Raw genomic sequence first — 22,242 nt, 5'->3', positions numbered from 1 at the left:
ATTTTGTTTCGACTCTTCCCCAAAAAATTAAACATCACACCTTCTGTGGACAATTGTCCAAATCGTATCTTGTCAGTACAATTAAGATGGAGTATTTCAAAAATCAGGTTGTAGTAACAGCTAATCGGAAGTCAGTCAAACTGAATACCCATGAGTGTTGCTGCTTTGTAATTTGTGGTTGTAAAAAGTATAATCTATTTTGTAATACAGCTGCTACACGAAATGGGAGAAAAGTGATGGTGGCGAAGCAATGCTTGTACTGATACACCATATGCCGTATACTATAGGTTTTGCTCCTACACACACAATTAATGCAAAAAGTAATTGCACAATGTAGTGTGATGGGAACATAGCTATCTAAAATCTATTTGGAAATAAACCCTGATTAATCCCTGTTTTATCCCACCATGAAGGTTTTCCGTGCCAAAATGTCTGTTTTGGTCACTGAAAGGTCATTAAAAACAACAACAAAAAAAACACTTGTGGTGGCCTATGACTTCTACACAAAACTGTATATCATGAAACAATTCAAATTGTGCATTTCTTTCACTTTTAACAAGCATGGAATAATATGGTAGACAAATATTTTCAAAATATGTTTTGTGTGGATCCAACATCCTACGTCTTCTCAAGTCGCTATAGGTACAACAAACAAAATAGTTGTCCTCGAAGAAATACAGTACAAGCATAGCTAAGACCTTTTTAATTAGGTAGATAATATGCTTTGTCCTGACATCATCACAAATTACATCAATATGAAAAGAGCAATCCAAAGAAACTTCATTGGCAGGGCAATTGAGCGTTAGTAGCTTTCTCCTTAACCCAAACTCTATTTCCTGCTGTAATTTCCCCTCCTCCTCTCGTTATTGTCGATGACTAGGGTGTTAATGATTGCATCTGGCGGTGCCACAAATTAATTCCTGCCTCCCTGGCAAAAAAAAAGCTGTTCCCCACCTGATTATGCAAAGCAGGCCTATATTCTCTCTCTTTGAAGTGGCGGAAAGCTGCTTAGAGAGTCCCCCCTCTAGGAACGGCGGCAACATGGGGAACATCAACAAACCAGAGTTCACACAGAGGTCAGGAAAATGGCAAACCGCCTTGTAGCCTCACTTCATCACCCCGTACCATCCACACATAGCTTTTGCCTTCGCGTAAGACACATATGGACAATATCCGACAGCAACACTTCATAGAGGGTCAACCAAAGTAGAACAGCCAATAAAAATAGCCATCGAAATGTAGTCAATGATGTGTCTTTCAAGGTGGATGGAACAGATACAGGGTAACTGTATTCAGCACACTATGCTTCCTCAGTACTGTAGGGTCTGCTTGATCACCAAGTGTCAGTGTCAATTGTTTTGTCTGAAAGTATTTCATTTGTAGGTCACCAACCACTTGGGCAGGGAACATACCGGGGGGGGGGGGGGGGGGGGGAGGGAACATGACTGGTTATCAGAGACGGAGACAACTCAATTTTATTTCATAGCAAAATTACAAAAGCTCACTTAAAACAATACCAATTTGGCAACTAGTAAACAAATCAATTTATCTTATCATTTTGTCTGGTGTGCTGGTATGGCCATCAGGTTATTTGGTGTGAGATTACAGATCCCCATCCAGTTTTTTAAAACTCATATTCAGTCATTCAGGCGCTACTGCATGGATCTTAAAGACGTAAATAAGCCACATCAAGGAGGTAGAGCATCTATAAAAGTGTAGTATTTGGTGGTTATTCAAATTTGGATTGGGCGGCCTCAACCGCTCCCCCATCTGCCATTTTAGTGCTGAGACGAGGTTTTTTTATGCTGTATTTAAGGCCATTTTGTAGTTGGGTAAGAGTTGTACTGACCACTTTGGCATGACCGCTTTCAGGTGATGAGCTTCTGGGGGATGATAGAACTTGATGATTTGTTGAAGGGTGTATAATTTGATGTTGTGCTACTTAAATGGTACTAATTTTTTTAAAGGACACCACAGGGTAGCATTAACTTCAACTCTAACATTTTCTATTAGCATGAGAGGACATGTTTGAGAATTCCCACGAACAGCTTCACATATTTCCAAGTACAATTGCTACATTAGTTTGATAAAATTGCACCTCGGTTTTCTGACTAGAGGCACAGACCCTAAAGAATCATCCTTCAAATTTAGTTAAATGATCAAAACAAGAAGCTGTGAAGAAGAAATCTTCCATTGTCTGCATTTTTGTTTGACTTGTAATTGAGAGCAAAGGAGATTCATATAACTGCAATTCGAAGTTACTGATTTTCCTTCAAATAATCAAACATTGCACAGTGGAAAATTGGAACTTTGTCGAAGGTAAATGAACTGGTTAATTGAAAGCCAGATGTAAATACTTGCTTTTTGGAACACATAAAAGATGGCAAGATGAATGGTTGGCATATATGCCTCACAGTTCTGAGGACCAGGGTTCAAATCCCAGCACCACATGTGTGGAGTTGGCATATTCTCCTTATGCCTGCATGGGTTTTGTCTGGGTACACCGGTTTCCTCCAACAGTCCCAAACCATGCAGGGTAGGTTAATCGAAGACTTTAAATTCCCCATAGATGTTAAAGTGAGTACAAATGATTGTTTATTTGTTTGAAGACTCTAAATTGTCCGGAGCTGTGAATGGTTGTTTGTTCTTATGTGCCCTGCAGTTGTCTGGCATACATTTGAGGGTGTACAATGCCTCCTTCCCCAAAATTGGCAGAACAAAAATGTAATGATATACTTTTCGGAATCTCTTTGTGAAAAAGACACGTTATTTCCTCTTTTTGAGGCGAGATAAAAACATCGGTCCCCAGGTTTTACAAGGTTGGGGAACTACTAGAATGCCCAGTGTGCGGTTGTATGAGGATACGCGGCCATGCTGTGGCTGCAGAGATTGGCTGTTAGGTACCAGTCCACTAACACAGTGAGCAGGGCTAAATGTGAAGTAGCTCGATAAGGGATTTGCAATCTCGTCCCAGAGGTCCTCGGGTTCGGCTTCAGGACAGTCTTTGAGCACCGCCTCCACCACAGCAAAGTTCTCTGAGCTGGACATGGTGCATGTTGAATAGACCACAATTCCCCCTGGACGCACAGCTGACAGTGCGGACCTGCAGGGAGAGGACCACCGCCGCACTTCAAGACAAATTGTCTGACAACAAACCTTTTCCGTCATTTTGTCCTGCGCTTACCAGCCACCACATTAGGTGCATCTGATGCAATCTAACACAAGGGATAATAAAGCCTGAAGGGGTATTCATTTTCCAATGTTTATTATTGTGGCTGTAGTTTAATATTTAGACTTGCAGAGTTGTTTGTAATATTCTGAATCATGGAGATAAATATTTGAAAATTCTCAGTATGATGTAGTGCAGTTGCACAGCATTTCAACTTTGATCATAGAGATTGCTAAATTATTATCTCTGTGACACATTTCTAATTATTTTGATGAACCTAATGGCCGGCGATGATAATTGAACGACTCCGATGTAATTTGTCAATTTGACCAAAGCAACGTCAGTATTTTGCTAGAAAAGTACAACTCTTGTCCTCAAAATCAAATCTTGGAAGACTCAGCAAATATTTTGACTTGCCGTAGAAGTTGGACTTGGAGCTGCGGCAGCCTGCCTCTTTCCTTTAACCTCTGTTCCACCTGCTGGCCAGCAGACGAGAACAGCCAGCTCCTGTCATTGGAGCATGGCGCGTCAACCAGGACCTGTCACACACACGGCGACATATGCAAGTGAGATGTTGTTCATGCTCTGCTGCTAATCCGGCTTTTCTATTGGTTTGCTCAGAGCCGCACTTCGCTTCCAGACATGAAAAGATACGACACCCAAGATCCAATCTTAACCCACGCAGCACATTTCCCCTCCCCCTGCCCCTTTTTTGAAAAATTCTGATCTGTATCCTTAGTAAATGCAATCTCAAGCAACACTCTGATGGTTTTCGCCAGAAAAACCTCTGAAATCAATAAACCAACAAAATATATTATGATGCAATATAGGCCTTAAAAAAAATATTAAAGAGATTTAGTTTTGATTTACACTTTGAGAGCGGTGCATTAACAACAATGATTAATACGGTGGTAGTAGTTTGAGGGATTTGCATTGTGCTGAGAAGCATTTATAATATTGTTGCCCGGGATAAACACTAAACATGAAGCCAAAAGAAGGTCATCAAAATATTAGAATACTGTTAATATCTCTCTTCTTGCAGGCACGGTCAGGTCCACAATGTGGCATGCAACAAAAATATGCGGCATAGTAAAAACTGAAATAACCTTGACCGATAAATCCCTTTGATGAAACCAAAAACAAAACAGTAAATGTACATGATTATTAATCAAATCTATTGCGATTATCTCATTGTAAAACATTTTTCATTAAACATTTTTTTGGTTGCTATTATTTTTCTTGAATGCATGTTATAATCACTTGTAAAACAAATCTATGAGTACAATCAAAGACTCACTCCATGCACATAAGAAAACGCAACAGCAGTTCTTTGCTTACTTTGTCATAAATCCCCGCCTGACTTTCCCCAAAGGAGCGTCCATCCTGGGCTGAGACAGCCACTCTGCTGCTCAATGAGCGCGGCAGGAACGACTCCAAGGTTTTAGCCAGCCTGCCGAGTCTGTGACTATCGGGCTCATTGCAGCAGAGGAATGCTGGATATCGGGACAAGATCAAAATAACAGCAGTTAAAAATAATGGAGAAATGGTCAACAAAAACAGCTCTAACATGGTAAAGGTGGTGTGGTGTCTGAATCGCTTCAGTTATATTCAGGCAAGTCTCCACGTGTAACAACATTTAAAATGTAATTCATTCCAGTAATTAAATAGAAAATGTAAAACTCTTGTGTTATATAGATCGGCTACACAGAGTGACCATGCTGATTTCAACGTTGTGTAATTTTGATGATTGTATCTTGCAGCTAATGAAATCCCCAAAATCACTGTCTTAAATGAGTACACTGAGGGAAAAAATTAAAAATGATTTCTACAATATCCCACGACTCTTGTGAAGATAAGCGACTCAGAAAATTGATGGATGGATTTTTACAACAGAAATGAGATGGGAATTGAAAAGTACTTTCCTACACGTTTAATTCACCTCGATAGCTGTGTATTTATGTGAAAAGGTAAATGTGAGGCTTTGTTAAATCCTTTGGGCACTGGATTGTGTAGATAAAGCACGATAGAAGTGTAGTCCATTTACCATTTTGCCATGAATAATACATGGGTTTTTAATAAATGTGCTTTTTTTCAACGATATTCTAATGTACTGTGATAGAGGTCACCTATGGACTGTATATCGTATGAAAAGAAAACTGCAGAATCCTCAAATTGCTGATGTTTTTCTAAGATGGGCCAGGTCCAGCTGTTATAAATCGCGATGAAAGTGAACAACCTGTGCTCCACTGAAGTTGTTTGAGGATTAATTCTTAAAAGCCTGCTTAAGTAAAAAAAAAAAAAAAAACCTCAGTCACCTGGGGTGGCACACTGCATTATAGCCAAAGCTTTGCCCCCGGGAGCGGCGCAAAGATCCAAAACCTTCTCTCCGTCTCTGACTTGCAAAGCGAGCACCGGGAGCAAGGAGGCGGCGTTGAGGAGGTAGTATTGCTTCAGTTGGCCCGACCTGTGAGCCTGCGATGGAAAACGCAGCGGATTTGGGTGGATGTAACACTGCAGTGACGAGGAGGGCGGACCGAGGCGAGATTCTGACTGAGCCTGCTGAACGGGAGCTCGAGAGCTGTTGTCACGCTGCAGATGGGAGTTATCACTCGGAGACTTGGACATTTGACATTCAGCACTGAACATGGTGCGCAAAACACCGGGCGATGTCAGGGCTTCTTTCTGAGGCAGTAGTGTGGAAAAGCCTTGTGACAAGAGGACACGCTTGATGTCTGTCAGTACAGTGAAGCGATTGAGCAATACCCCATACTGCCACGATGGTGGGTCAAGCAGCACAGATCTGCGAAACACAAACACGAACAGTAAGCAAACACTGTAGACCATAAAAATAACACATTAATAATGACAACTATATTGACCTCGCAGATGTCCACAAGTCCCCGAGCTCTTCACTATACTGCTCATCAAAATGGTCCAGTATTAGCTGACATGAAGATCTTGCTTTTTTACTCGTTTGGGTGACCTGTTAATGAAGAGAAGGCCATCAGTTTTTTATTTAGAGGTGTCAGCTAAGATGTAACTGACTAGAAGCATTCCATAGGAATAGCACTATGAATGTTTATACAGGGATGAGTCATCCAGCCTTGTAACCTTAATTGATTCCCTACCAGGAGGAGACAAGAGCGTGTTTTGCCATTCAGACAATTCTCATGCTCCCACAGTAAGGTTATTTTTGTGTTCTAACTCCATAGTGCATTTACATAAACAGACTGGAGTTTGTTAAATAAGCAAACTTCAGCTATTGCCAGGTGAGGTACTATTACTACAAGTAGTACGTTGGCTCTCTCTAGTGGAACCTGAAAGAATCATTGCCTGAGCAATAAGTACAGTTCAGTTGTATTTAGCTTTTCAATACAATACGTTCGCATTTGAGAGTTAAGAACTTTTAATTTGGAACTTTTTTTTTTTAGGTCTACCTCTTATTTTATTCGCAATAAATTGAAATTGAATCATTACTGATGTTCTGTTTTTTTTAAATATCTACTGTAAAACGTGTTACTGTTGAAACATGTTACAGTAGGTTACAATAATAATAAATCATAAAATATGAATAATACCTGTCACGTTTTTGATGAATATGGAGATTTTTTTAAAGTGATAGTTGTGTAAAAAGTTCAAGAACTACTGCTTTACAACGAAAGAGTAAGTAAGTTTCTTTCGGCTTGTCCCTTTCGGGGTCGCCACAGCGTGTCATCTCAGATGAACGCACATATGTTTGGCACAATTTTTACGCCGGATGCCCTTCCTGACGCAACCCTTCTCAGGGAGTTTACAACGAAAGAGTAATGTTATTAAAACGTTCAGTATCTCCAAAATGTAAGAGCATTCCAAACAACAACAAAATATTGTGAAAACACAACGTTAATCATGTTGAGCATGACACCCTGACGGAACTGGCAGTCTATCGCAGTGTCAAAAGCGGAGCAATATTATCTTATTTTTTCGTTAGAATTTTTAACTCAGCTTGTAGCACATCAGATTTTTATGTCCCGGGTTCCCCCAATGCAGTGGCAGCACCTGCTGGGAAAATCTTGCAACATACCAGGTCAAACTATTTGTTTGTAACATTTGTAATTAACAAAACGAAAAAAAAAAACGAAAAAGCAACGAGTAACAACCTCGCAAAATAATAACAGCGACACCTGTTGAGACACAAAGCATCTCCCGTACGTGGAAAAGTCGAATTTCAATTTGATCTGTTTACCTGTGGGATTGAAGCTTGTTTGGGCTTGTTGTGTTTTCGAACGTCATCGTCAAGTGGCTGAGCGGCTGACGAGCACAGAGGTCTCGCCGTCAGCTTCCCACTTGTGTGGTTTAGTGTCCTGCGTAGGTATACTGGAAATATCAACATTTGAATGTTCCATAAAGACCCAAATCGTATGACGATGGCGATGTTGAAACGGAACATCGGCCACCGGAATGTTCCTGTTACAGTAGTTTCTGTAGTTTGGAGGGATATCGTCGTTATGAGCTTTGACGGCAGACAACGCCATCAAGTGGACTGGAGCACACATATGAGTTTGAATGTGATTTATTAATTCTGAACGCAGTCACAGCCCAATTTTAGTGATTGTGTGGATTGTTTTAACAGCAATAAATACAAATTAAATATAGGGTTGTTTTTTTTTTTTTTTTACCAAATAATACCAATCATTTTGGCGGTCGGTGTAATTTTTGGGCTCGAGTGCCTGCTTCAAAAATGTCTTTGCATATGCCTGTGGCTCGCTTCTTTCTAAATCTGGCAGTTTTATTATCACGAGTCCTGTAACCTTTGTTGCATTAATTTTTCCTTTTATCTCCATAAATTGTTTTGTGAAAATTAATGTGTTTAATTTTTTTTCATTCATCACATTAAATAACCTGCTTTATTTAGTGAAGGTAAGATAAAAAGAACAAGTAAAATAAACAATTTTAAATACTGTATTACTGTATTAATATTCTCAAATGCATTTTGTGAAATCACTCTGACCGATCATAATTTTAACAAATATTACAATTGAAAATTTGATTTTATATTACCAATGCGGTCCACTTGAAATGTATGCTTCATTAATGTGTCTTATAATTGGTTAATTTAAATGTATTCGTTCATTTAATGTTCCATCCATCTCATTACTTGTTAAAGAACATTTTTTTAAAATAAAATAAAGATGATTATACAGACAAGGCTGGGTCATCAGTAACACCGGAAGTCGACCCCTAAGGGTTCAGCGCGCATGCGTAATCCTCTCTCTCTCTCGCGTTCGACCTCCACTCGTCACCGGTAAGCGTTCACAGCTCTTCTGTCACCGCGCCCTTTTCAATCACAATTTCAAAACAGTACGTATCGCTTGTGCGCTACATTTTCATTTAAAACAAGCGATATTGTTTTGCTGTGTTGCGCTAGATTGTTGTCAGCCACGCTTTCGCATGTATTCAACGCTGACCTTCCTAGTTTGTGCCCAGTCTTCCACTTACTAGCATGCTTCGTGTGCTGTAGCAAGTTGGCTTCAGAATTTCGATTAATGTGCACCTTGTGGTTGTTTTCATGGATTTTGTCTGTCGTTGTGCAGACCTCTTAATCGTCTGCAGCTCCAGTGCTTGACCCGACTAGGACGTCCTGTCATCATGTATGCCTGTGCTAAATTCGTCTCAACGCCCTCTTTGGTAAGGCGACGCAAATTGCATGAAAATGACAACGTGTACAGGTCAATGTGAAATTTCATTTGGAATTCGTGGCAGCTTCATGAGTGGAATTGTTTTTGGAAACTTCCTGCTCTGTAGCTTGCTCGATGCGTTGCCCTGTCAATGACCCTTTGCTAAAGCGTTAGCCTGCCTGCGCAAGGACGACGAAGTCAGTGGCCGACCACTGCCGGGCGAAAACGTTTTCAATTAAAAAATAACGACAAACATTTGGACTACTTAAATCTAGGGTGGGCAAGGTGTTGTGCTCGAGCGGTCGACAAAAGGGCCAAATTTGAAGCTGACGTCAAAAAATAGAAAATGTCCATACTGGATGTGTAAATGTGATGAATAAATTATTCCTCATGTCTTTGTAACTTAAATACACAACTTTACATGTATATGTGAAATTATTTATTTTACTAATAGTTTTCATTTTATGTACACTAACATTTATAATGAATACATTTAAACTCCATGATGATGGCTACATTTGTGCTACAAAATGACAGAACTCTTGAGAATGTAAACAGTCAGTGGGCCAAATGAAAGACTGAAGCAGACTTTGTGGCCCATACCATACAGTACTTCAAGCTACTGTCGATGTTGTGCTACTTTTTCAGCCACTTGGATTATTCACCTTGTACAATTATTAGTAATGGTTATTAGGGTTTACGTTTTCTTTTTCTGTTGCATTTCATTGCAACCACTTAAATGTGGAACCTGCTAACGCATTTGGCAAAATGGATAAAGCTCGTTGTCCTCACTCTGGCTTAAAGGTGAAGGGCACCGTGACCTTGCACCTATGTGAATTTTAAATATCTATGTTAGATGTCACCACAGAGGCACCAAAGATAACATCCAATATAGGGGCATCAACTTTAAAGTCAAACTTTTGTCTCATCATACCCTTTCATAATGAACATGTACAAAAATACACGTTTGTGTGGCAAACATTTCTAAGACAACAGATAGAAATATATAGTCAGTACAGTGGTAACTTTTGTGTTCTATTTTGTCCTGGGTTCCTTTGTATTCTGACGCCGGTGTGCTCACTGGTTTAGTGCGCACCGTCGGACCTCAACATACAGCATGTTGGTACCATTATAACCCAACAGATGTCTGTAAGGCATACATTTGCTTAGAATTTGATCAGACCTGCAACAGAACTCACATCCAGTGTTTAACTATTTTGAGAGCTCCATTAGATGAATTATTTTTCTGCAGGACTGTATTGTTCCAATGTTATGTCCTTCTTCATGCAGGTCCGTGCAGGATCCCGGGCTCTGTACAGGCCGCTGTCAGTAGCTGCTGTTTCGGATGGAAAGAGGGCAGAAGTGAGTCACTACCTAATACTGAAACTTTCTCGGGTTGATGTCATTTTTATCAAATGGGATTTAATGTACAACATTCTGAGTAATAGAATTAGTTACCAAGAAAGAACAATGGGAGCAAAGTTGTAATACCTTTTTCTAAAAATGATTGATAATTTCTTTGACTCTCTATTGCTTCCTCGTTGTTGATTACAATAACAAATTTCATGGGGCTCGTCCCCTGGTGGTTTTCAAACTCCCCCTGATGCCGCTTGAAATTTTTCTCCGGTGGTAGAGGGGCTACCACTAAAAATTGTAAAAACGGGTGATAGCTCTGAAAATTTGAAAGCAGGGATTGGGGGTGAGGATAGCTAGGGAAGTTCCTGCAATGGGAAAGCAACGATGATTGAAAGACCCGTGACCGTTACTTTAACTGGATTTTCATTTTCTTTTTGTAGACCGCTGCATTTCTACCACTCCATGGACTTGGCACCTCTCAGCATCAGGTGTCGCTGCGTGGATTCCAGACCAGCGCGGTCAGCCGTGATATCGACACTGCTGCCAAGTTCATTGGCGCTGGAGCTGCCACTGTCGGCGTGGCCGGATCTGGAGCCGGTATTGGGACAGTGTTCGGTAGCCTCATCATTGGTTATGCCAGGTAAAGTGTGGGGTAACATGGTTGGAATCGTAACCGTTAATACCAAATGTAAAAAAACACAAAATAATATTTCTAAATTGAACGAGTAAGTGATTATTTAGATTTTGTCATGTGTAAAGGAAAATGTATCATGTTTTTGACACACTTTACATTTTCATTTGTAATTTATTTTTTTTGTCTTCCCAGGAACCCTTCTCTGAAGCAACAGTTGTTCTCTTACGCCATCCTGGGCTTTGCGCTTTCCGAGGCCATGGGTCTTTTTTGTCTGATGGTTGCGTTCCTCATTCTGTTCGCTATGTAACACATTGTAACATTTCTGCAGCTGGGGACGTGTCACAACGTGAGCAAGAATGAAGTCTGCATGTCCATGAATGGTCCAAGAACTCAATCATGGTGCTTAGTCCTCATTGTCTGAAATGATTGTGAACAGTTGGCAAACCCACCATTTTTAATGGTTTTTGCTAATCTATTGTATATTTAATCAAATGTGGTTTTTTTTTGTTAAGTATCTCATAACAAAAGAAACCATTGGATCAGTAAAGTCTGGTCTTTTTCATTGATGTATTTTGATACATTTCAATGTTAATTTGAAAATGAAAATCATCATATCATAACATATGCTATAAACTGTGAGACAAATTAGTCTACCACAACTATTTTTAATAGCTCTATACACACCTACCTCTCATTTAGAACCCACAAAGCTCTCGTCCTTTGTACCTGTGTAATCCACATTTCACTGGGTACAACTAATCTATTGGTATTATGGAAGAAAGCGCCTCAGCAGTAGCCTTTGGATAAATTGATTAGATGGTCAGTTTCTCCTTTAAAAAATTAGGCCATAGAGGTTTAAAAAGAGACTAGAAACGCCCATCAGTGTAATGCAATGCAACATAAAGACTACAACAGGAAATTCTGCAAAGGTGAGGTCTTAAATTCTAGATTTTGTCTCTCAGTTGAGGTTTATGGTTCAAATCCAGGCCATAGCTTCCTTGTGTTGTTCTTTTCATGTCTGAGTGGGGTTTTTCCAGGTACACTGGCTGCCTCCCACATTCCAAACAAAGGATGTTTGGTTAATTGAAAATTAAAATGTCCATATGCATAAATGTGTGTCTATTAGGTGGTAACACCTCCAGGGTATACCCAGCCTCTCACCCGAAGTCAGCTGGTTGAGGATCTGAATGAGGATAAGCAGTATTGAAAATGGATGGGTGAAGTAGATCAAACTAATCTTAATAGTTGCCAAATTTAGTCATTGTACAAGGGCCAAGATTTACACTAAAGTATGTTTCATGGGATAATTTTGAACAATTGTATCAACCCTCACCAGAAGATAATGAATTCCATTTCATTAACAAAAAAACATCTAATTGCCATCCATCCCTCCATTTTCTTCACCGCTTATCTTCACGAAGGTCACGGGTCAACGGGCAGGAAGCAGGGGCCACCCTGAAGTGGTTGCCAGCCAATCGCAGGGCACATTGGGACAAACAGCTGCACACACAATCACACTTTGGGGGAATTTAGAGTGTCCAATTAATGTTGCATGTTTTTGGAATGTGGGAGGAAACTGGAGTGCCCGGAGGAAACCCACGCAGGCACGGGGAGAACATGCAAACTCCACACAGGCGTTTGAACCAGGGACCTCAGAACTGTGAGGCCAATGCTTTACGAGCTGAGCCACTGTGCCGCCCCAAATGTAAATGTATTTTTGACAATCTTGTTAACTTGAAAATTGTGTAACTGTCATGTTATACTACTGTCCCCTGCAAAAGTATTGGAACGCCAAAGTCAATTCCTTTTCTTTTTTGTTTTATACTGAAGCCATTTGTGTTTCATATCAAAAGAGGAATATGACACAAAAGTTCTACAATTTATTTCATGGTATCTACTATCCAGATGTCAGCTAACTCAGGTCAGAGTATGTTTTGTTTGAAGCCACACACTTTCTAAGTTAGCAAAAGTAATGGAACTTGAGACTGATGGGTGTGTGTGGTTGCTCTGGTGTTACGTGCCTTTTAGATTGATTGCATAAAGCTTAGTGCTTTGGGTTTAACCTGTGAAAACTCCATTTGCTGTTAAGCAAACATGAATACAAGAGAGAATTCTACGGGAGAAAAGGAAACGATTTTGAAGCTGAGAGAAGAGAGAAAATCAATGAGAGTTATAGCACAAACATGGGGCATAGCCAGTACAACAATTTGGAATGTCCTGAAAAAGAAAGAAACAGCGTACTGGTGGACTGTGCAATTGATATCAAATGGGTAAGTAGTTGATGGAAAAAAAGAAGAAACACAGAGGCAGTCAACTGCTAAACTCAACAGTGCAGGAGTGAAGGTGTCACAATCCACTGTTTGAAGAGGACTTGAGAGAAGCAAGATACATGTACAGGCCATCCCACAAGATGCAAATCACTTTGCGAAAACAAAAGTTCAGAATGGATTTTCCAAGGAAGTAGAGATGAGCTACAAAAGTTTTGGAGAAATATTTTATGGAGTGTTGAGACCAAGATTAACATCTACCAAAGTGATGGAAATACCAAAGTATGGGGAAGGAAAGGATCTGCTTATGATCCAAAAGATCCAAGCTCATCTGTGAAGCATGGTGGAGACAATGTCATGCTTGTTTGGCTGCTTCTGGAACCGCCACGCTAGCCTTTTATTGAGGATGCACAGTAACTTGAGATGTTATAGGAATAATTAATTCTGAAGTCTATCAAACCATTTTATCTGTCAATTTACCGGGGAAAAAATGCATCCAAACTAATTGTGAGAGGCGTCATGTGACAAAACAGACCCAACACAATACAGGACTACATCAGGGAGAAAAAGTGAAGGATCTCAGGCCAAGATAATCACCAGACCTCAACCCAATAAAGGATGCATTTTAAGAATGTCTTACGAGTGGACAAGTCATTCACCGGACCCTAATCTAATAGAGCATGCATTTTATCTCCTAAAGAGGAGAACGCCCCCAGAAACTAACGAGACCTGGAAGAGGCTGCTGTAAAGGCCCAGAAAAGTACTTTGAAGGAAGCCTCCAGCAGTCTAGTGAAGTCGCTGGGTCACAAGCTTGATGCAATATTTCAAGTAAAGGTTATGCCACCAAATTTTAAATGTGATTTATTTTAAATTAATTTAAGATCTTACTACGCTTACTAACTTAAAACTTAAAAAGTGGGTGGCTTCAAACAAAAGGTGCTCTGTCCTGAGTTTTTTTTTAACATTTGAATGTAAATACCGTGACATAAAAGATGTCATTCTGAATGTCATCTTTTGATCTGAAACTCAAATGTCTTCAGTAATTAACAAAAAAACAAAGACATTGATCTTGTCGTTCCCATACTTTTGGAGAGGACTCTGTGATTAAAGATACTTTGGGATTTAATCTTGTTCATAGGTAAAAATTAATACCCATTCATGATTTTAATGGGGGCGGAACGGTAGCTCAGCTGATAAAGCGTTAGCCTCACCGTTCTGAAGTCCTGGGTTCAATCCCGCACCCGTCTGTGCGCAGTTTGCATGTTCTCCCTGTGCCTGCGTGGGTCTCCCCCGGGGGCTGGGGTTTCCTCCCTCATCCCAAAAACACGCATCATTAATTGAACACTCTAAATTGCCCCTAGGTGTGATTGTGAGTGCGTCTGTTTGTCTCCATGTGCCTTGCGATTGGCTGGCAACCAGTTCAGGGTGTACCCTGGCCGTTGACAGCTGGGATAGGCTCCAGCACTCCGTGCGACCCTCGTGAGGATAAGTGGATGGATGGATTTTAAAGGGTCTGAATTAATTTCCAATGGACTTACAAAATATTAAATCACTCAGTATTCATTATACATGAATTCAATCAAGAATATATTTATCTCCATCATTTGTCTCTGTGTGCATTGCAATTGGCTGGCAACCAGTTCAGGGTGTACCCTGCCTCCCGCCTGATGATGGCTAGCAAAGGCTGCAGCACTCCCGCGACCCTTGTGAAGATTAGCGGCTCAGATAATGGATGGCTACGTATATATGTGTGTTTCCTGAGTTTGTTTAGTGTGTGCAAAATGAACAAGTAAAACTAGCAAATGAATAACTGCGTTTTAGGAATTGGGTGGGAGTCTTAGTCCTCAGAAATTGTAGGATTCGCCCAAGTGTATCACTTGAGCAGAAGAAAAAAACATTCACCAACTAAAGAATGAGGGGTTTTTTTTTTGGTGGGGTAGGGGGCAGTTTTAAAAGACAACTGTATACATGGCTGTCTTGGCGAAACAATATGTAGTCATAAATGTGCTCATTGTTTGGATTTAACAAATTATTTGAACAGACCACAATTTGATTTTGTAAAGAGAATAACCTGCACAAATATTTGCGAGTGGTAACCAGTTGTATTCCATTAATGCGGAAAAACATGTCACTAACTCATGCTGTGTGTTTGCTGAGTTGTGACGCGTAATTTATATGTCCTGAAGTCTTTGGACTGCACGCCTTGGATGTTGACAGCAAGTCTGCTGTCCACCAGTATTCATGACATCACTTTGCAAGGAATGGACCTGAGGAGGCACAGAATGCAGTGCATCATGTTGCCACAAGAGAGAACCAACAGCGCGCACTTTATTAAACTATTGAGCCATTCACAACGCACTGCCCAATGGTGCAATTGACCCCTCCGTACAGGGCACTTAACCACGCCTCCTGAATTGACGTCACGCCACATGCGCTGACGTAAGACAAACAGTAAAAATGGCAAATATAATACAATACATTCTGAACTGAGACAGAGTCCATGCTTCTGATTTCATTCAATCATTCACACGTAGCAATGTTATGCTAGCGGAGAATGTCTCATTCATTTAAACGAGATGTGTATTAAAAATCAAATTTAGGCCATATCTTCGTGCAAACAGTCTGGTTAAGCTTCGGTCGCGAGCCAGCAAGAAATCCATATATTTGCGCAGTCCGATCATCGCTAAATATCGCTCAACAAAGAATAAGTGTGTCAATCGTTCACACGTAGCAGTGTTATGCTAGCGAAGAACTTCGAATTCATTTATATGAGACGTGGATTAAAAATCAAATTTAGGGCATATCTTCGTGCAAACAGTCTGGTTAAGCTTCGGCCGCGAGCCAGCAAGAAATCAATACGTTTGCGCAGTCCGATCATCGCTAAATATCGCTCAACAAAGAATAAGTGTGTCAATCGTTCACACGTAGCGGTGTTATGCTAGCGGAGAATGTCTCATTCATTTATACGAGATGTGTATTAAAAATCAAATTTAGGGCATATCTTCGTGCAAACAGTCTGGTTAAGCTTCGGCCGCGAGCCAGCAAGAAATCAATACGTTTGTGCAGTCTGATCATCGCTAAATATCGCTCAACAAAGAATAAGTGTGTCAATCGTTCACACGTAGCGGTGTTATGCTAGCGGAGAACGTCTCATTCATTTATACGAGATGTGTATTAAAAATCAAATTTAGGGCATATCTTCGTGCAAACAGTCTGGTTAAGCTTCGGCCGCAAGCCAGCAAGAAATCAATACGTTTGTGCAGTCTGATCATCGCTAAATATCGCTCAACAAATAATAAGTGTGTCAATCATTCACACGTAGCGGTGTTATGCTCGCGGAGAACGTCTCATTCATTTATACGAAACGTGTATTAAAAATCAAATTTAGGGCATATCTTCGTGCAAACACCGTCTGGTTAAGCTTCGGCCGCGAGCCAGCAAGAAATCAATATGTTTGCGCAGTCCGATCATCGCTAAATATCGCTCAACAAAGAATAAGTGTGTCAATCGTTCACACGCAGCAGTGTTATGCTAGCGAAGAACTTCATTTATACGAGACATGTATTGAAAATCAAATATAGGGCATACCTTCGTGCAAACACATGTGTTCCAGTTGATATTAGATGGATTTAGTTGATGATGCGGTCTTCCACAAAGTTTGATCCATCGAAGGCATTTTTCGTACTGGGTCTTCGGTTTTGGAAAGGGTACGAATCGAACTCCACCAACTAGCCTTTCAGGATACCTGTTGTCACTATTACAAAGTCCGTGACTACACCTCTTAACCATATTTTTTGTTAAATAACCCAAATACGCGATAAAACGCAAACTAAACCTATACTGGACCATGCAATGTTGTCTGAGAAAATGGCGGGAGCCAAAACGGCCTTTGGTTTATGCAGATCTCTGGCCTCTGATTGGTCAGTGACGCGGATTGCGCAATATCCACGGAGGGGTCAATTCAGTATGGGGGGGGGGGGGTGACGTAGGCCAAACGTTAAGGTACGCTAGAAAAATGAGATCCACCAAAGGATTTTATGGCTTTGAGACAGGTTGCTTGAATGTTTGTTTAAATGCCACCGCCAGAAAGGCGTTCAAATTCCAATATTGTTAATATACAACAATGTGGACTTGCATGACATGATGTTTAATTTGCACCTTTCATGCAGCTAAAAGCGTAATGGCAAAGAGCCGTGGTAAGTCATTGTGTATTACAAACAAATATGCATTATATATGAATGCAGCCTGCAGTGTTAGGCCAAAAGTGCTTATATGCCCATCATTTTTGCAAAGTCCAGCATTTTGTTCCAGATCTCGTACATGATATCATTCTATTTTGTGCAGTTGTACCTTGTTTGTTGTGGGAGAAATAGAATGAGATTCGCCAGTATTTGGCCTGTAGATGAGATGTTTTAATTGGTCGTTTTCCTTTGCTATCTACTGCACTACAGTTCTGTTTTTGTAATAATAATAAGATGTAATAATGCAATGTATGTTTTCGTTTGTCATTGTTGATATGTGCCGACTGAGAACGTGCCCGACTCCCACATAACGTGCACTTTTCGTGTTCTGGATTGGCAGCGTAGACGCGTCTCTAAATTGACCTCGCCAATGAAATATTTATATCCTTCTCGCTTTTAGTGGGCTTTCCCTTCACAAATGTCGGCGTAGGAGGAGGATGCTCCATTTGGCTTGACGGAAGGGAAATTCCTCCGCTCTTCCAGTCACCCTCCCTCCGCGGAGTGAGGCTGCTATTACGCACGACTATAATAAGAATGGGTCGCGAGTCCCCGTGACGTCACACCTGCTTCTGTATAAATAAAGTGCGCGGCGGCCGCTGAACGAAAGAGACGACTGCGGGATTCCTCAACCAGACGGCGTTGGATTTATTGGCAGCACCTAGTAAGTGATTACCTACATTTTTTAGTTTGAGGTGATGAACTATTTTACCATTTGATGGCGAAGCCGTACCGGATCGCCCCAGTAAGTGTTAGTCCGTGTGTCCCCAGCAATGACTTTGAACAAGAGCGACAAATTGCGGAGCATGGACAAGAGGAGAGGCAGCACGCCCTTCCCCACGAACATGGTCAACCTGCACCGCAGAAGCATGCCGGTTGACGACAGGGACCTGCGCGCCGCCGCCGTGCACCCGAGCGGACAGAACCACGAGCTGTCCAAGCTGCTGCGCTGCACTTCCTACTCCCAGAACGAGCAGCACCGGGGCAGCTGCGCCTCCGACTCCTCGGACTCGGTCATTTCCACCTGCAGCGAGGCCGACTCGCAAGTGCACAAAGTGGTTCTCCTGGGGGAGCACGGCGTGGGCAAGTCCAGCCTGGCGCGCGTCTTTGGCGGATTCGAGGACGCTCCACACGACTGTGACGAAGCAGGTAAATGACGCCATGCAGACAGACAATGAGTCATCGCCCCCTTGCACGGTCAGCTCGTCTTGCTCTAAATTGTGTCACCAAAGGTCAATTCAAATTCGGAGCAATTCAAAATGGACCGCACATTTACAACGAAAAAGCTCATATCCACTTGAAAACAGTTGATTGCGTTACAGCCTGCTGTTCTTCGGGGAGCTTGCCCAATACTGTATCCCAGTTATACTACTGTAGTTCACTCAGCTGAAGACAGTTCCCACTCAGTGAAGGTGTTAACGAGAGTTGTGTTTCTTGAGCTAAAAGTATGGAGGGTGTGGGGGGGGGGGGGGGACAACTGTCTGACTTTACAATTTACCATAATGGGGTATGTTTAAGTAAAATGTTTTTCCTCTCTAAATTCTAAAAAAAAAAAAACTAATGACAGCATACCTCCCAAACACAAAGATTATTTATTTGTCAAAATCCAAAAAGAGGTCCAGTGTCCCCCTGATTTTTTTTTTCTCCCCAAATATTTACACTGTATATGATGTGTGATTACTCCAGGAAATAGTCAGCCTTCTGCTCAATTTCAACAGGGATAAGCTGCTGTCCTTAACAGGATCAGCAGTATAGAAAATGGATGGATGCAAAGAACAATTGTGTGAATCTGTGATGGCAAATTCGCTGTGATGGATTGGGTTCTTATCTCTGCACGCAAGAGATATTGATTATTGCTATTTCCATCTCCAGCCGGGCACAATAGCACTGCACTTGCTGTCACAAATGCATCCAATAATGCTGTATAACACTAAGCAAAATCAGCTGTCAAAGGACACCCGATAAAAAAATGTGATCCCTTCCAGAATGTACATTGCAAAATAAATAGGAACTAAATAAGATTGCCTAAATATGCTGTTCTGGTGTAACATATTATTTGTTTCCATTACTTCAGGAAACACTTATGACAGATCTATTGTGGTGGATGAGGAAGAATCAGCTATTGTGCTGTATGACATCTGGGAACAGGTGAGGTTCTTAATAATAATTACCTTTCCTACAAATGAATATCAGTCATCAATATATGAAGCTGAAAACCAGAATCTTTTCTTGGGGTGAAGGATAACAGCCAGTGGCTAAAGGAGCAGTGCATGAGGATGGGCGACGCCTACATCATCGTGTACTCGGTGACGGACAAATCCAGCTTCGAGAAGGCATCGGAGTTGCGGATTCAGCTGCGCAGGGCCAGACAGTCCGAAGATATTCCCATAATCCTTGTGGGCAATAAGAGTGACCTGGTGAGGTCCAGAGAAGTGTCAGTTGATGGTGAGTCATGATTATTAACCCTATCATATGCTTCAAGTAACATTTTGGGGTTAAGAGCTCAGCCTCTGAGAAAGAAATCCCTTTTCTCGGGACTAATTGTGCATAGTTTATCTACTCAGTGAAGTCATATTTCTCCCTCTGTTGCGGTGGTTATTTCAGAGGGGAGCGCTTGCGCGGTGGTGTTTGACTGCAAGTTCATCGAGACGTCGGCCTCCCTACACCACAACGTGCAGGACCTGTTTGAGGGCATCGTTCGGCAAATCCGTCTGAGGAAGGACAGCAAAGAGGAGAACGCTCGACGCATGGCAAACTGCAGGCGCCGAGAGAGCATCAGCAAGAAAGCGAAAAGATTTCTGGGCCGCATGGTCGCGCGCAAAAACAAGAAGATGGCTTTCAGGCAGAAGTCAAAGTCCTGCCATGACCTCACAGTTCTTTGAGAACTCCATTGGACACAAGGACGTTTTTTCTTTTCTTGGCCTCGGAAGACCCAACGCTGTGTGTTTTTTTTATTATTATTATTTTTATTTGAACACTAACTAAAATGGACTAATAGAGCTGTACAGAAATATATTTTTGATCTTCAGACACCAAAAGCAAAGTCATATCATCTTAATGGTGTTCACATGCATGAAGCTTTGCATATTTATTTGATTTTGTCTGCCTTCATCCACAACAGGCTTCCCTTTGCCCCCAAATAGATTGCAAAGGTTGCCTCTTCTATTTTGCTGAAAGGGACTGATGTTCAATTTCTACCTTGGATGATGCTAAATGCAACATACAGTACATCTCATTACGCACAAGGCCATAAAGCATCGCGCGTGTTCTGGAGTCATCACATTCACTTGCAGGCCGGTACGCAGGTTCGTGCCTCAGCCAAGTTAAACGAAGCAGCACCGTTCAGAGGAACCATTGCAGTTGTTCTTTAACACCCAAGTCATTGTGTGAAGCAGTATGGTACATTTGTCTTGTAGACATTCGGGATTTCTTTGTTTTCGATACATTTTTTTTCAATAAACGATCAAATGAAAACATAAAAGCTCTTGTTTACTTGCAGCTAAAAAAGAATTAGAAACAATGTTTTGGTTCAGCGAGACTGAGGACTGTGATATGTATCCTGTTGAATATTCATTTGAGGCTTTCAGCGGAATGGCTGTGCTCCGGCTTTGGCTTTACAGGAAGTAGTTAAGCGTGGTTATTTGAATTTGTTAAACATTAATCCACCAAAGGAGTACAAGAACAAGAGTTTTTCCAGCCAAATTTAAACCCCGCTCGGACCTCTCAAAGGATCACAGACATCATTTCAAGAAGGTAGGATACAGCAAAAATTATTATTATTATTATTATTTAATCATCACACCTTAAAAAAACAAGACGTAGAATTGTTTTTAGGATAACCTTTATGAGACGTTCATGAACTTTTGGTCAAATCAGACATTTGGGAGTCTTGTGGTACTACTGCTGGTGAGGCGTCATTCGAATGTTTTCAGAATGCATGAAATAATATCATGTATTTCATCCAGTAACAAGCAAGATCTGTTGATTCCTGTGTGAAGCTGTGCGGGTCTGAAATGTTGTAATGTTTTCAGGTTGTCAACATGGCTGAGAGCAGGGCTGGATCTGCACTCATTTTTGCAGCCACAGTAAGATACTTACAGTACCCTGACCAACCTTCAAATACAACTTTTTTACCACTGAATTCTTCCCATCTTGCTGTTTTGCAGGTGCTGATAAACATATTTGCTTTCTGTTTAGGAGCAAATGTTAAAATAGGTGTTCCAGAGAACTATGATGGCATTTTCCCATGGTATTTATCCAAGGTAAAGCTATTTTCTTTTTCGTATATTAACAAGAAAAAATGTGCTTCATTTGCACACAAGCAGATGTGATTAAATTGAAATAAATCCAATTTCTGACGCTTCAAAACTGTTAATAGAGTAATTTGCATCACCTGGCATTACATCCAAAATGCAATGTTTTGCAGTCATTTTTAATCTCAATCAAAACTGTCCGAGACATGCAGTATATTTTTAATTAGTGTAGTTCGTCATGCTTTGTCCTTTGTCTTTAACATGGTTAAAATTTAGTCGGTCTGCTGCGGTGCAGTTTGACAATGCAGCAAAATATAATTGTACTCTTCAACCATTAATGAACTAAGTATGCGCATCTGACAGTGTCAGTCAAAACTGAGCATCATAAGCATCTAAATCTTGTACTGAATCAGCTGCAGACCAGCAGGTTTGCTGTATTTATGTCAGCGTGGTGAATACTGTATATAAGGACCACATTAGCATCAATAACAGTAGTAGAAAAAGTTTGCATCCTTCCTTTAAACATGAATAGCCATCCATGCAATGGTGGAACATTTTTTTTCTCCAGTGTTTATAAGACTCTATGGCTTATAACAAATCAAATAGTGTATGGGAAGACACAAAAGCACATATGTTTTATTCTCAATCTGCAATCAAGGTAGAAGGTG

General features: G+C 41.0%; 3 protein-coding genes across 5 annotated transcripts; 2 read left to right on the top strand and 1 right to left on the bottom strand.

Moving 5' to 3' along the window:
* Window positions 1–1,459: 1,459 nt before the first annotated feature.
* On the bottom strand, window positions 1,460–7,769 carry nsun3 (NOP2/Sun RNA methyltransferase 3). Of its 2 annotated transcripts, XM_061814997.1 has the most exons (7): window positions 7,395–7,769; window positions 6,049–6,152; window positions 5,933–5,969; window positions 5,485–5,851; window positions 4,508–4,662; window positions 3,587–3,708; window positions 1,460–3,103 (listed from the first exon to the last, which is right to left on the bottom strand). In XM_061814997.1, exons 1-7 carry the CDS (start codon window positions 7,596–7,598, stop codon window positions 2,767–2,769), a joined length of 1,326 nt encoding a protein of 441 aa, XP_061670981.1. In that variant the 5' UTR covers window positions 7,599–7,769; the 3' UTR covers window positions 1,460–2,766. The 2 variants fall into 2 exon arrangements, with proteins under 2 accessions (XP_061670981.1, XP_061670980.1); XM_061814996.1 differs by having other exon boundaries at window positions 5,485–5,969; window positions 7,395–7,765.
* Window positions 7,770–8,335: 566 nt separating this feature from the next.
* On the top strand, window positions 8,336–11,363 carry LOC133498414 (ATP synthase F(0) complex subunit C2, mitochondrial-like). 2 transcript variants are annotated; one of them, XM_061815187.1, is made up of 5 exons: window positions 8,336–8,453; window positions 8,743–8,836; window positions 10,117–10,188; window positions 10,623–10,822; window positions 11,009–11,363. In XM_061815187.1, exons 1-5 carry the CDS (start codon window positions 8,407–8,409, stop codon window positions 11,121–11,123), a joined length of 528 nt encoding a protein of 175 aa, XP_061671171.1. In that variant the 5' UTR covers window positions 8,336–8,406; the 3' UTR covers window positions 11,124–11,363. The 2 variants fall into 2 exon arrangements, with proteins under 2 accessions (XP_061671171.1, XP_061671172.1); XM_061815188.1 differs by having other exon boundaries at window positions 8,439–8,509.
* A 6,480-nt stretch (window positions 11,364–17,843) lies between these two features.
* On the top strand, window positions 17,844–20,790 carry rrad (Ras-related associated with diabetes). Its single transcript, XM_061813946.1, has 5 exons — window positions 17,844–17,985; window positions 18,093–18,470; window positions 19,396–19,469; window positions 19,562–19,766; window positions 19,926–20,790. The coding sequence occupies exons 2-5, from the start codon at window positions 18,095–18,097 to the stop codon at window positions 20,201–20,203; spliced, it is 933 nt and encodes a 310-aa protein (XP_061669930.1). The 5' UTR covers window positions 17,844–17,985; window positions 18,093–18,094; the 3' UTR covers window positions 20,204–20,790.
* The last annotated feature ends 1,452 nt before the right edge of the window (window positions 20,791–22,242 follow it).

This window comes from Syngnathoides biaculeatus, chromosome 3 (assembly GCF_019802595.1).
Source record: "Syngnathoides biaculeatus isolate LvHL_M chromosome 3, ASM1980259v1, whole genome shotgun sequence".
Lineage (NCBI taxonomy): Eukaryota > Metazoa > Chordata > Actinopteri > Syngnathiformes > Syngnathidae > Syngnathoides > Syngnathoides biaculeatus.
This window is presented reverse-complemented; position numbering and strand designations above follow the sequence as displayed.

What these genes read in the sequence shown, in the direction of transcription:
- LOC133498414 (XM_061815187.1), top strand. Translation starts at nt 8,407, where the DNA reads ATGCGTAATCCTCTCTCTCTCTCGCGTTCGACCTCCACTCGTCACCG. An exon ending in TCGACCTCCACTCGTCACCG is followed by an intron (nt 8,454 to 8,742) that starts GTAAGCGTTCAC and finishes GTCGTTGTGCAG; the next exon opens with ACCTCTTAATCGTCTGCAGC. An exon ending in CGGATGGAAAGAGGGCAGAA is followed by an intron (nt 10,189 to 10,622) that starts GTGAGTCACTAC and finishes TTCTTTTTGTAG; the next exon opens with ACCGCTGCATTTCTACCACT.
- rrad (XM_061813946.1), top strand. Translation starts at nt 18,095, where the DNA reads ATGACTTTGAACAAGAGCGACAAATTGCGGAGCATGGACAAGAGGAGA. An exon ending in ACACGACTGTGACGAAGCAG is followed by an intron (nt 18,471 to 19,395) that starts GTAAATGACGCC and finishes CCATTACTTCAG; the next exon opens with GAAACACTTATGACAGATCT. An exon ending in CAGAGAAGTGTCAGTTGATG is followed by an intron (nt 19,767 to 19,925) that starts GTGAGTCATGAT and finishes TGGTTATTTCAG; the next exon opens with AGGGGAGCGCTTGCGCGGTG.
- nsun3 (XM_061814996.1), bottom strand. Translation starts at nt 7,598, where the DNA reads ATGTTCCGTTTCAACATCGCCATCGTCATACGATTTGGGTCTTTATGG. An exon ending in AATGCAGTGTGCCACCCCAG is followed by an intron (nt 4,663 to 5,484) that starts GTGACTGAGGTT and finishes CCCGATATCCAG; the next exon opens with CATTCCTCTGCTGCAATGAG. An exon ending in CTCCAAGTCCAACTTCTACG is followed by an intron (nt 3,104 to 3,586) that starts GCAAGTCAAAAT and finishes CTCTCCCTGCAG; the next exon opens with GTCCGCACTGTCAGCTGTGC.